Source organism: Pristiophorus japonicus, chromosome 1, assembly GCF_044704955.1.
Source record: "Pristiophorus japonicus isolate sPriJap1 chromosome 1, sPriJap1.hap1, whole genome shotgun sequence".
Lineage (NCBI taxonomy): Eukaryota > Metazoa > Chordata > Chondrichthyes > Pristiophoridae > Pristiophorus > Pristiophorus japonicus.
Window position 1 is genome coordinate 433,751,047 of NC_091977.1, and position 13,038 is coordinate 433,764,084.

The 13,038-nt window shown below is 44.0% G+C and overlaps 1 protein-coding gene across 3 annotated transcripts in view; it reads left to right on the forward strand.

The window, feature by feature from the left end:
- dnaaf11 (dynein axonemal assembly factor 11) overlaps positions 1-13,038 on the forward strand; it is a 129,134-nt gene that overhangs the window by 44,888 nt on the left and 71,208 nt on the right. For all 3 annotated transcript variants that reach the window (XM_070892746.1, XM_070892761.1, XM_070892753.1), the window contains 2 exons: positions 2,344-2,421; positions 10,718-10,890. In XM_070892746.1, the coding sequence (XP_070748847.1) occupies positions 2,344-2,421; positions 10,718-10,890 (251 nt within the window). The remainder of the gene's footprint in view (positions 1-2,343; positions 2,422-10,717; positions 10,891-13,038) is intronic.

Here is a 13,038-nt window from a genome sequence, read left to right on the forward strand (position 1 = left end):
TCCTTCTAGGTACCATCTGAAGATCTTTGCCCATTATGCAGCAGCTCACCATTGTGTAAAGAAAACGACTGATGTATTCTTCAGATAGAACATAAGAACATAAGAAATAGGAGCAGGAGTAGGCCATACGGCCCCTCGAGCCTGCTCCGTCATTCAATAAGATCATGGCTGATCTGATCATGGACTCAGCTCCACTTCCTTGCCCGCTCCCCATAACCCCTTATCGTTTAAGAAACTGACTATTTCTGTCTTAAATTTATTCAATAACCCAGCTTCCACAGCTCTCTGAAGCAGCGAATTCCACAGATTTACAATCCTCTGAGAGAAGAAATTTATCCTCATCTCTTTTAAATGGGCGGCCCCTTATTCTAAGATCATGCCCTCTAGTTCCAGTAGATGTGCTACACAGTTAATTTCCTTCCTAATGGAAACAAAGAAACAAAAAAGAGTGCTATTCATCTTTACACACTGGCAGAGCACAGGTACTAGGAGCAATTGCCAGAAACCCCTTATAATTACTCCCTCAATATTACAAACAGGAAATGATTTAATTGCAATACTGTGCAACTAGCGTGCAATCCCAATTACTTTATCCTACATGTGAATGCTAGTACCCAGAAAGCTGTCATGATGCTATCATCATATGCCAATCCATTACACCAGCCCTAAAGCCATGAATGGAGATGGTTATTTCCCCTTGTCCTAGACTCCCCCACCAGCGAAAAAAGTTTCTCTCTATCTACCCTATCAATTGCTTTCGATATCCTAAAACCCTCAATCAAATCACCCCTTAATCTTCTTTCTTCCAGGGACTGCAAGCCTAGTTTATGTAATCTCTCCTTGTAATTTAATCCTTGGAACCCTGGTAACATTTCATTGAATTTGCACTTAACTCCTTCAAAGGCCAATATATCTATGAAAGGATATACTTGCTTTGGAGGCAGTTCAGAGAAGGTTCACTAGGTTGATTCCGGAGATGAGAGAGTTGACTTATGAGGAAAGATTGAGTAGGTTGACCCTCTACTCATTGAAGGCGAGGTGATCTTATCGGAACGTATAAGATTATGAGGGGGCTTGACAAGGTGGATGCAGAGAGGATGTTTCCACTGATGGGGGAGACTAGAACTAGAGGGCATGATTTTAGAATAAGGGGCCGCCCATTTAAAACTGAGATGAGGAGAAATTTCTTCTCTCAGGGTTGTAAATCTGTGGAATTCGCTGCCTCAGAGAGCTGTGGAAGCTGGGACATTGAATAAATTTAAGACAGAAATAGACAGTTTCTTAAACGATAAGGGGTTATGGGAACGGGCAGGGAAGTGGAGCTGAGTCCATGATCAGATCAGCTATGATATTGAATGGTGGAGCAGACTCGAGGGGCCGTATGGCCTACTCTTGCTCCTATTTCTTATGTTCTTATGTTCTTATGTTCTTGTATCCTTTCTAAGGTGCAGTGCCCAGAACTGTACACAATACTCCAAATGTGGTCTAACCAGGGCTTTGCATAGCTGCAGCAAAACTTCCTCCCCATTTATATTCTAGCCCTCCAGATATTGGCCTGGATTTTGCGGGCAGCGGCAAACAAACGAACAGACTTTCTGTGGGCTTTTGCACTGCGACTTCTGATAAAAAGAGAGTTAAAACAAGGCGGGGCGTCTACAGGGGATCTGGGACCTGTGTAAACAGGGCAAGCAACGGTGTGTCTACTGAAACAAACAGATTGAAGAATTCTTACTGAGTCATTGCAGAGTTTAAACCAGGAAGTATAAGTTAGAATATTTCAGTCAATGCCAAATCAGGGACAAAAAGCAAAATAACAAGAGGGAAAGAAAGATGGGATTAAGAGGGAGAGAAAAGAGATAGGAGGAAAAAGTGAAAAAAATATTTTTTAAAATCTCTAACAATAATTAAAACCTGAAGGAATGAGACTCCACACTTTTAAAAGTAATTTTTTAGTGCCAGAGAGTGTGTTTGGCTGTAATTGCACTTGAATGGACAAGCCCAACTATTAGTGGGTATCTAGTGAGTGAGTACAGCAAATTCACACCCTGTGAGATTTGAATGCCAAGTCTCTTGGCGAGATACTGTTAGAGCGCAGCTTCTAGAGGAGCACGGCAGCTCGGACAGCAACTTCCTGATTTCCATGTTTAACTGCAGATGTGCAGATGCCAGAAGTTGCTGCCTGATTTACTCCTCAATAACAGTGAACGCTGATAGCCTCACCGTTATTCTTATTGCAAATTCTGGGCCGTAAAGGCTAACATTCCAGTAGCCTTTTGAAGTATCTTTCAGTTTGAAGTTTGATTATTGGCTAAGTTCACAGTCTTTATTTTATTTGTTTTACAGAAAATGTTGGCAGATTGAAAAAACTGGAATACCTTAACCTGGCTTTGAACAACATTGAGTGCATAGAAAATTTAGGCGGTAAGTTGATCTTAACTACATTCATGTACTTATCATTGAATGAATTGTATACCTAAAAACCTAAAAAAACAACTTTTTTATTTTCCCTTCCAATCTGTGCCAATTCAGGGACCTGACCCATTCCCATCTGAAATTTGAGGTCCTGCATTCCATTGCCTCCCACTTTCTCCAGTGCACAGCGCAGACCTGGCTCTTTTCCTTCTATTCTTTGGACATTTTCAGACATCCACTCATTCTCACCCTTGTAGTCTCCCGAGTGACTGCATGAACAATGCAAGAAATTGAGGAAATAAATGTTGCAAAGATAAACAGCAGAGAGATAGAAATAGAAGAGGAGGTTAAATGTTTTTTTAAAGTACAAGAAAATAATAAAAGGAGTGGGAGCCAAATACAGAGAGAGAAATAGAATTGAAAGGAAAGAGTGAAAGAGAAACGAGAGGGAGGAAAGATATATAGGCTGGTTGAGAGTCGGGTGGAGAGATATTCTGTTGGGGTAGTAGGTAGTTCATAGAATTATATAGCACAAAAGAGGCTATTTGGCCCAGTGTGCCTGTGCAGGCTCTTTAAAGAGCTATTCAATTAGTCCCGCTCCCCTCTCTCTTCCCATATTTCTGGTGGATGCTCATTGCACACACGCTAATGCCCTCACCAATATGGCATTTGCTGCGACTTGCACCAGAAGTGAATGCGTGCACCGTGGACACCATATTGGACCAGAAAATGGGCACTACGGATCAGAATTTTGCGTGCACTGTCTTTAGGCAGTAACATATTCCTTACCCTGGATATATTCAGTACCTTTGTGTATCTTGAAGGGAACACAGAGATACTAAACGGCCCTACTTAACATGAGACTCCAGGATTTTGAACTGAACTTGGAGTCTAACAGTTTCCTTGGTGTTCCTCCGAGTTTTGTAATTTGATATCCCACACAAATACAATAAATGCTTTTAAGCGATATAGAGGGCGGAATTTGAACCCTCAGGATGGGCGAGGGGGGTGTGGGGGTTAAATTCTTTAATAATTGGAAACCGATCCCAAACCGTTGCGACCGTGCCTACTTCCGGTTTAACTGGCGCGAGTGAGTGACCTAGACTGGAAAGGTGGGTTTGTAATTAGAATATGTTAATGAGGCTGTGTGCCTCAGATTTTAGCAGCCATTTCAATTTAACGGCTACGAGCTGGGTTTCCCGGGGCTCAGGAAACCCGGCAGCTAAAGGGAGACGAGAACTGCCATATCCGGCAGGTAAGTGCTTCTACAGTTCTGCATGTGGGTCATGAGGAGCAGAATTGCTTCCCCCCACCCCCCTCCAAGGAAACCTGCTGTGAACTGCTTCCCTTCCTGCGATCGGCCGACCCCTCCCCCACACCCCCCGCGATCTCACTTCCCAACCCCTCAATCAAGCCCTTCTTTCCCGTCCCCAGCTGCGGATTTCTACAGCAGGCCTTCCCGTCTGGTAGCTTCTCAATCTGGTCAGCTGCCAGGCTGCAATCGGAGAAAGGAAATTCAAATGAGGTCCTGCCGTTAAATTTGACAGGACCTCTGCCTTTCCTGTATTTTGGGTTTTTCCGGCTGCTGAAAGTTGCCCCGCTCCCTGCCTCCCTGCAAATGTTGGGGCCGAAGTGTGCAATTTCCACCCAACTCTGTAGCTTTGTGGCCTAAGGTTTTTCAAAAAGGAACATATGAACTTGGGAAGCCTTTGCTTTTATCTTCTCTCTGACAATTGTTAATTAATCTGATGCTTTTCGAATTGGAGTGATTTAGCTATGTTACATAGTGTTTAAATCTTTTATTTTCATGTTACAGAGCTAAAATTCAACAAAGTATAAGTCAATGAACATAAGAATTAGGAACAGGAGTAGGCCATCTAGCCCCTCGAGCCTGCTCCGCCATTCAATAAGATCATGGCTGATCTGGTCGTGGACTCAGCTCCACTTACCCGCCCGCTCCCCATAACCCTTAATTCCCTTATTGGTTAAAAATCTATCTATCTGTGACTTGAATACATTCAATGAGCTAGCCTCAAGTGCTTCCTTGGGCAGAGAATTCCACAGATTCACAACCCTCTGGGAGAAGAAATTCCTTCTCAACTCGGTTTTAAATTGGCTTCCCTGTATTTTGAGGCTGTGCCTCCTAGTTCTAGTCTCCCCGTCCAGTGGAAACAACCTCTCCGTCTCTATCTTGTCTATCCCTTTCATGATTTTAAATGTACTTGATTTTTTTCCTATCTGTAGTTCTCTTGTCTACTCAATCAACTTTTTTTTGCTAGTCGGAGCATCTTTCTCCAATCTCCTGATTTTTCGTAATCTGAGATCTTTACTGCTCCTAATTATCTCTCTGCTGGTCTAAGAGCAAGCTTTCCCAGGCAATTTAATAATGTACAGTACTGCCTCCCCTTCAATAACCAAAAATAGAGATTTTGGCTGTTTTGCATTAGATGGCATTACTCGAGAGCCTCATTCCTGTAGACTCTATGTCATCAAGGAAGTTTCAACCTCCTATGGACATTTCTAATTATTGCATGCCCCACTCCCCAATCCAACGTACACCCTGTTTTCTCTCTTTGGTAGGGATAAATCTCAGTATTTTTATATTTTCAATGGCTAGCATTTAAAGAAATACTTCATCATTCTCAACAAAAATACATTCCATTGAGAAATAAAAATTACACAGGAAAAGCGATCTGTCTGTGGTTAACTGAAGAAGTTAGGGATAGCATTAAATTGAAAGAAGAAGCTTATAATGTTGCGAAGAATAGTAGTAAGCCTAAGGATTGGGAGAGTTTCAGAAACCAGCAATGGATGACCAAAATTTGATAAAAGGGGAAAAAATAGACCGAGAGAAAATAAGTAAGAAATATAAAAACAGATTGTAAGAGTTTCTACAAGTATGTAAAAAGGAAGAGAGTAACAAAAGTAAACATTGGTCCCTTAGAGCATGAGGCAGGAGAAATTATTATGGGGAATAAGGAAATGGAGAAATGTTAAACAAATATTTAGTATCTGTCTTCACAGCAGAAGATGCCAAAAGCATACCTAAAATGGTGGGGAACCAAGGGTCTAATGAGGGTGAGGAACTTAATGTAATTAATATAAGTCGTAAAAAGTACTGGAGAAACTAATGGGACTAAAAGCTGACAAATCCCCTGGACCTGATGGCCTACAGACTAGGGATCAAAAAGAGGTGGCTGCAGAGATAGTGGATGCATTGGTTTTGAGGTAGGACTTGAGATTTATTTTTTATTTATTGATGGTTGTGGGTTATGCTTTGTTTTGATGGGGGGGCGGTGGTGGGGGGGCAGAGGAGGAGAGTTTTGATATGAAGGTAGGACTTAAGTTTTATTTTTGATGGTTTTTATGCTTCTTGAATGTTGCTGTGAAGGTGTTTAGTGCTTTGCAAGATCCTCTGTGCTTCCCTTCCCCCCGCTATCTCTGGCTATCTACGCTGATTTCTTAATTCTCCGCAAGGGTTTTTTGTGCGGCCACAAGTGGCCACATACGCTGGCCTAGGTTAGTTTGGAGCAACTATTAGCTGTCCAAACTGGCTTAAATGGCCAAATCAGGCGTAGATGGCTGGTAACGCCCCCTTTTGAAAAAAAAATAGGCCTAAAAAAATCTTAACTAACTCACTTACACTGGCATACATAAAGGCCCAGCAGTTCGTGAGGCTGGAGTGTGAGTAGCAGGGAATCCGGGGACGTCGGAGGCCGACAAAAGGCCTAGCAGTTCGTGAGGCGGGAGTGCGAGCAGCAGGGAGTCCGGGGTCGTCGGAGGCCTATAAAGGCCCAGCAGTTCGTGAGGCGGGAGTGCGAGCAGCAGGGAGTCCGGGGACGTCGGAGGCCGACAAAAGGCCAGCCAGTGCAGCTGCAGCAGGGAGGCAAAAAGAAGTCGAAAGAAATTGAAAGGTGACATCACAGCCAAGGGGGTAAGTGATTGGTTGGTGATTGGTGAGTAGCTTTTCTTTTTCTTTTCTTTATGAGTAAGTAACATTTAGCATTGTTGTTGCCAAATTAAGTTAATCTAGGGGTTAAGTCATGGCAGGAGAGCTTGGACACGTGTTATGCTCCTCCTGTACTATGTGGGTGTCCCTGACGACTACGTGTGCGGGAAGTGTATCTGCCTCCAGCTCCTGACGGACCGCATTGCGGCACTGGAGCTGCGGGTGGATTCACTCTGGAGCATGCACGATGCTGAGAATGATGTGAATAGCACGTTTACCGAGTTGGTCTCACTGCAGGTAAAGGGTACACAGCCAGATAGTAAATGAGTGACTAACAGGAAGAGCAGTGGAAGGAAGGTAGTGCAGGGGTCCCCTGCGGTCATTCCCCTGCAAAACAGATACACCGCTTTGGATACTGTTGAGGGGGATGACTCATCAGGGGAGGGCAGCAGCAGCCAAGTTCATGGCACCGTGGGTGGCTCTGTTGCACAGGAGGGCAGGAAAAAGAGTGGGAGAGCTACAGTGATAGGGGATTCGATTGTAAGGGGAATAGATAGGCGTTTCTGCGGCCGCAACTGAGACTCCAGGATGGTATCTCCCTGGTGCAAGGGCCAAGGATGTCTCGGAGCGGGTGCAGGACATTCTGAAAAGGGAGGGAGGAACAGCCAGTTGTCGTGGTGCACATAGGTACCAACAATATAGGTAAAAAATGGGATGAGGTCCGACGAGATGAATTTAGGGAGCTGGGAGCTAAATTAAAAAGTAGGACTTCAAAAGTAGTAATCTCAGAATTGCTACCAGTGCCACGGGCTAGTCAGAGTAGGAATCGCAGGATAGCTCCGATGAATACGTGGCTTGACGAGTGGTGTAAAAGGGAGGGATTCAAATTCCTGGGACATTGGAACCGGTTCTGGGGGAGGTGGGACCAGTACAAACCAGACAGTCTGCACCTGGGCAGGACCGGAACCAATGTCATGGGGGGAGTGTTTGCTAGTGCTGTTGGGGAGGAGTTAAACTAACATGACAGGGGGATGGGAACCTATGCAGGGAGACAGAGGGAAATAAAATGGCGGCAGAAGCAAAAGATAGAAAGGAGAATAGTAAAAGTGGAGGGCAGAGAAACCCAAGGCAATAAACAAAAAGGGCCACATTACAGCAAAATCCTAAAGGGGCAAAGTGTGTTAAAAAGACAAGTCTGAAGGCTCTGTGCCTCAATGCAAGGAGTATTCGGAATAAGGTGGACGAATTAACTGCGAAGACAGCAGTTGATGGATATGGGATGTAATTGGCATCACGGAGACATGGCTCCAGGGTGACCAAGGCTGAGAACTCAACATCCAGGGGTATTTGACATTTAGAAAGGATAGGCAGAGAGGAAAAGGAGACGGGTTGGCGTTGCTGGTTAAAGAGGAAGTTAATGCAATAGTAAGGAGCGACATTAGCCTGGATGATGTGGAATCGGTAGGGGGGAGCTGCGGAATACCAAAGGGCAGAAAACACTAGTGGGAGTTGTGTACAGACCACCAAACAGTAGTAGTGAGGTTGGGGACACCCTCAAACAAGAAATAAGGGACGTGTGCAATAAAGGTACAGCAGTTATCATGGGCGACTTTAATCTACATATTGATTGACCTAACCAAACTGGTAGTAATGAGGATTTCCTGGAGTGTATTAGGGATGGTTTCCTTGACCAATATGTCGAGGAACCAACTAGTGAGCTGGCCATCCTAGACTGGGTGATGTGTAATGAGAAGGGGCTAATTAGCAATCTTGTTGTGCGAGGCCCCTTGGGGAAGAGTGACCATAATATGGTAGAATTCTTTATTAAGATGGAGAGTGACACAGTTAATTCGGAAACTAGGGTGCTGAACTTAAGAAAAGGTAACTTCGACGGTATGAGGTGTGAATTGGCTAGAATAGACTGGCAAAGATACTTAAAGGGTTGACGGTGGATAAGCAATGGCAAACATTTAAAGATCACGTGGATGAACTTCAGCAATTGTACATCCTTGTCTGGAGTAAAAATAAAACGGGGAAGGTGGCTCAACCGTGGCTAACAAGGGAAATTAAGGATAGTGTTAAAACCAAGGAAGAAAAAGTAACAAACCTGAAGACTGGGAGAAATTTAGAATTCAACAGATGAGGACTAAAGGTTTAATTAAGAGGGGGAAAATAGAGTACGAGAGGAAACTTGCAGGGAACATAAAAACTGACTGCAAAAGCTTCTATAAATATGTGAAGAGAAAAAGATTGGTGAAGACAAATGTAGGTCCCTTACAGTCGGATTCAGGTGAATTTATAATGGGGAACAAAGAAATGGCAGACCAATTGAACAAATACTTCGGTTCTGTCTTCACGAAGGAAGACACTAATAACCTTCCGAATGTACTGGGGGACAGTGAGTCTAGTGAGAAGGAGGAACTGAAGGATATCCTTATTAGACGGGAAATTGTGTTAGGGAAATTGATGGAATTGAAGGCTGATAAATGCCCGGGACCTGATAGTCTGCATCCCAGAGTACTTAAGGAAGTGGCCCTAGAAATAGTGGATGCATTGGTGATCATTTTCCAACAGTCTATCGACTCTGGATCAGTTCCTATGGACTGGAGGGTAGCTAATATAACACCACTTTTTTAAAAAGGAGGGAGAGAGAAAACGGGGAATTATAGACCAGTTAGCCTGACATCAGTAGTGGGGAAAATGTTGGAATCAATCATTAAGGATGAAATAGCAGTGCATTTGGAAAGCAGTGACAGGATCAGTCCAAGTCAGCATGGATTTGTGAAAGGGAAATCATGCTTGACGAATATTCTGGAATTTTTTGAGGATGTAACTAGCAGAGTGGACAAGGGAGAACCAGTGGACGTGGTGCATTTGGACTTTCAAAAGGCTTTTGACAAGGTCCCGCAAAAGAGATTGGTGTGCAAAATCAAAACACATGGTATTGGGGTAACGTACTGACGTGGATAGAGAACTGGTTGGCAGACAGGAGGCAGAGAGTCATGATAAACGGGTCCTTTTCAGAATGGCAGGCAGTGACTAGTGGAGTGCTGCAGGGCTCAGTGCTTGGACCCCAGCTCTTTACAATATACATTAACGATTTAGATGAAGGAATTGAGTATAATATCTCCAAGATTGCAGATGACACTCAACTGGGTGGTGCTGTGAGGGGGACGCTAAGAGGCTGCAGGGTGACTTGGACAGGTTAGGTGAGTGGGCAAATGCATGGCAGGTGCAGTATAACGTGGATAAATGTGAAGTTATCCATTTTGGAGTCAAAAACACAAAGGCAGAATATTATCTGAATGGCGGCAGATTAGGAAAGAGGGAGGTGCAACGAGACCTGGGTGTCATGGTTCATAAGTCATTGAAGGTTGGCATGCAGGTACAGCAGGTGGTGAAGAAGGCAAATGTTGGCCTTCATAGCTAGGGGATTTGAGTATAGGAGCAGGGAGGTCTTACTGCAGTTGTACAAGGCCTGAGTGAGGCCTCACCTGGAATATTGTGTTCAGTTTTGGTCTCCTAATCTGAGGAAGGACGTTCTTGCTATTGAGGGAGTGCAGCGAAGGTTCACCACACTAATTCCAGGGATGGCTGGACTGTTATATGAGGAGAGACTGGATCAACTGGGCCTTTATTCACTGTAGTATAGAAGGATGAGAGGGGATCTCATAGAAACGTATAAGATTCTGACGGGACTGGACAGGTTAGATGCGGGAAGAATGTTCCCGATGTTGGGGAAGTCCAGAACCAGGGGACATAGTCTTAGGATAAGGGGTAGGCCATTTAGGACTGAGATGAGGAGAAACTTCTTCACTCAGAGAGTTGTTAACCTGTGGAATTCCCTGCCGCAGAGAGTTGTTGATGCCAGTTCATTGGATATATTCAAGAGGGAGTTAGATATGGCCCTTACGACTAAGGGGATCAAGGGGTATGGAGAGAAAGCAGGAAAGGGGTACTGAGGGAATGATCAGCCATTATCTTATTGAATGGCGGTGCAGGCTTGAAGGGCCGAAGGGCTAATCCTGCACCTATTTTCTATGTTTCTATGTTATTGAATGGCGGAGCAAGCTCGAGGGACCATATGACCTGCTACTTCTATTTCTTATGTTCTTATGTTCAGCATTCACACCACTGGATCTTCAGAGGCCATAGGAATGAAACAGAATAATTAATCCTTCTACAAATGCAGATTCTTTTGATTTATGATTTTGCTGAATAAACAGTAGTGATCGTTACTTTTAGTATAGTTGTTCAGTTTAATTTTTTACAGCAAGCCTCAACTTAAAAATTGAAAACCTCTGGATTCAGTGTCTTGTTCTCCAAATATGATATTTCCCCTTCCTTTCTTGACAGGGTGTGAGTTTTTGAAGAAACTTGACCTAACGGTTAATTTCGTGGGTAAACTGACTAGTATAGAATCACTCAAACTGAATGTTCACCTGCAAGAGCTTTTTCTGGTTGGAAACCCCTGCTGTGATTTTGACGGTTACAGAAAGTTTGTGATTGCTACGCTCCCACAGCTGAAGGTTAGGAGGTCATTGCCTTTCTTTCACATGCTGGTGTTTTACATTTCTGTATATCTTAACATTTTTTGATTGGCATTCATGGTCTATGGAAATGATCAGGTTTTTTGAATGTGCATCAGGGTTGGATGTGGCTGGAAGTGTGAGGTTTTAAAAGTACAAATATTTGGTATAGGTGGTTAATGAGTTGTAAAATTGTGTTTCATTTAAGCAGGTAAACCAAGTGTGAAACTTGAAAGAGTTGTAGATGTCCACATAACTTTGAGATTGAATTATTCTGTTTAAACTCTTTAACAGATTTGTGTTCGATAATCTTGTTTATTGGTTTGATTTGTCAACATTCGGGGCTCAAAATTGGCCCACCACTTTTTTCGGCGCATTCACCAGAGATGCGCCGACTTTGTGGGCTGAAAAGAGCGCCGATAAAATCTCCCCTGATTGTGGCCACTGTGTTGCCTCTCCCGGGGCTTGGCGCAGCATGGCCAGTCGATTGGGGGCGGAGCTAGGACCCTGCGCCAGAAACAGTGCCGGCAGCTCTCCACATGCGCGTTGGAGTGTGCGCACATGCGCAGTAGCTCCTGCCCCCCAGCCTCTGTGTGTGTGTGTGTGTGTGTGCTGCAGCGTGGGACCCGATGCGCCTCGCCCCTATCCCAGGCCAGGAGTAGCCTCTCGCAGAGGCTGGCCCGCTGCCTTCCCGAGCTAGAAGGCCAGAAGAAGCAGGTTGGTGCGGGGCTCAAGCTGGGGGATGGATGGTGGGGGTGCGAGTGGGGGAGTTTTGATCCCCGGAGTGGGGAGGAATTCCAAACGGCAGGGTGGGTTCGATCACCGACCCCATGGGAGTTGGGGGTTCTGATCCCGTGGGTGGTCCGATGCCTGACCTCTAAGGAAGATCTGATCCTCAGACGTGTCCGATCTCTGACCCCAGGTGCTGTTCTGATCCTGGAGGGTCTGATCCCTGACCCCGGCAGGTAGGGTTGTTTGTAAGGGACGGGCTGATGGTAGATGAGCTTAGGTGTCTGGGAGAACATAAGAACATAAGAATTACGAGCAGGAGGTACTTCTATTTTTTACTTGGATATTTTGAAAAACTTATGTAAATATGTTTTGTCTCTTTTATTTTTGTAGTTTAAGCTTCCATGAAGGCTTCTGTTGTATCGTAAATTAACTTTGCGACGTTTGTTATATGATGTCCTGTATAGCTGTTTGATCCTATTCACATTTTTTGGTCAAGTCATTAAGTTCTGCTGGCCTCCGATGTACCTACCTGCGCTGATTTCTTAACTCTTCGCAAGGGTTTTCTGTGCAACCACAAGTGGCCACATACGCTGGCCTAAGTTAGTTTGGAGTAACTATTAGCTGTCCAAAATGGCCTAAATGGCCAAAACGGGCATAGGTGGCTGGTACCGCCCCCTTTTGAAAAAAACTAAACCAAACTAAAAAAATCCTAACTAATTCATTTACACTGGCGCAAATCGAATGTGCAAAATGGGGATTTTTAAGATACTCCAGAAAAATCAAGTTGCTCCAAAAAAAATGGAGCAACTCCTGGGCAATTTTGAGCCCATTATAACTGAGTACCGTTATAATGGTGTAAGCATAGAATCACACAGCATAGAAGGATTCAGCCCATCGTTTCTGTGTCAGCTCTTTGAAAGAGATTTCTAATGAGGCCCATTCTGCTGCTCTTTTCCCACAGCTCTACAAATTTCATGTACAATAGGATGGTGACCATTACTTCAAGGGAAATCACTTCTAGACAATTTTGCTTGGGTGGTTAAGTGCTTTTTTCTTGCTATATAAAAGAGTCAACATCGGATTACGGGCTCAATTCTATCCCCAATACCGCATACAGTAGTTGGCCTCCCAATGCAGAAATATTCTTAAATCTTAATTATTTTTGTTATAAATGTCTGCCATTTTCTGGGCTCACGGAGATAATGTGGTTGAAATCTGACTTAGTGGATATATTTAAGTCATAACAATTCTTGTGCTGTTTTCATTGATGCCATCTTGAACTATGCACTAGAGGCCTACCTGGAACAGATTTGAGTCAAATTGTCATCTGCTCCCTTTTCTCTCAAATATCTGTCAGTCTACCCCAGGTCTTAGCTTTAAAATTTGGAGCAAGTGCCAATTTAACAATTTAACAAT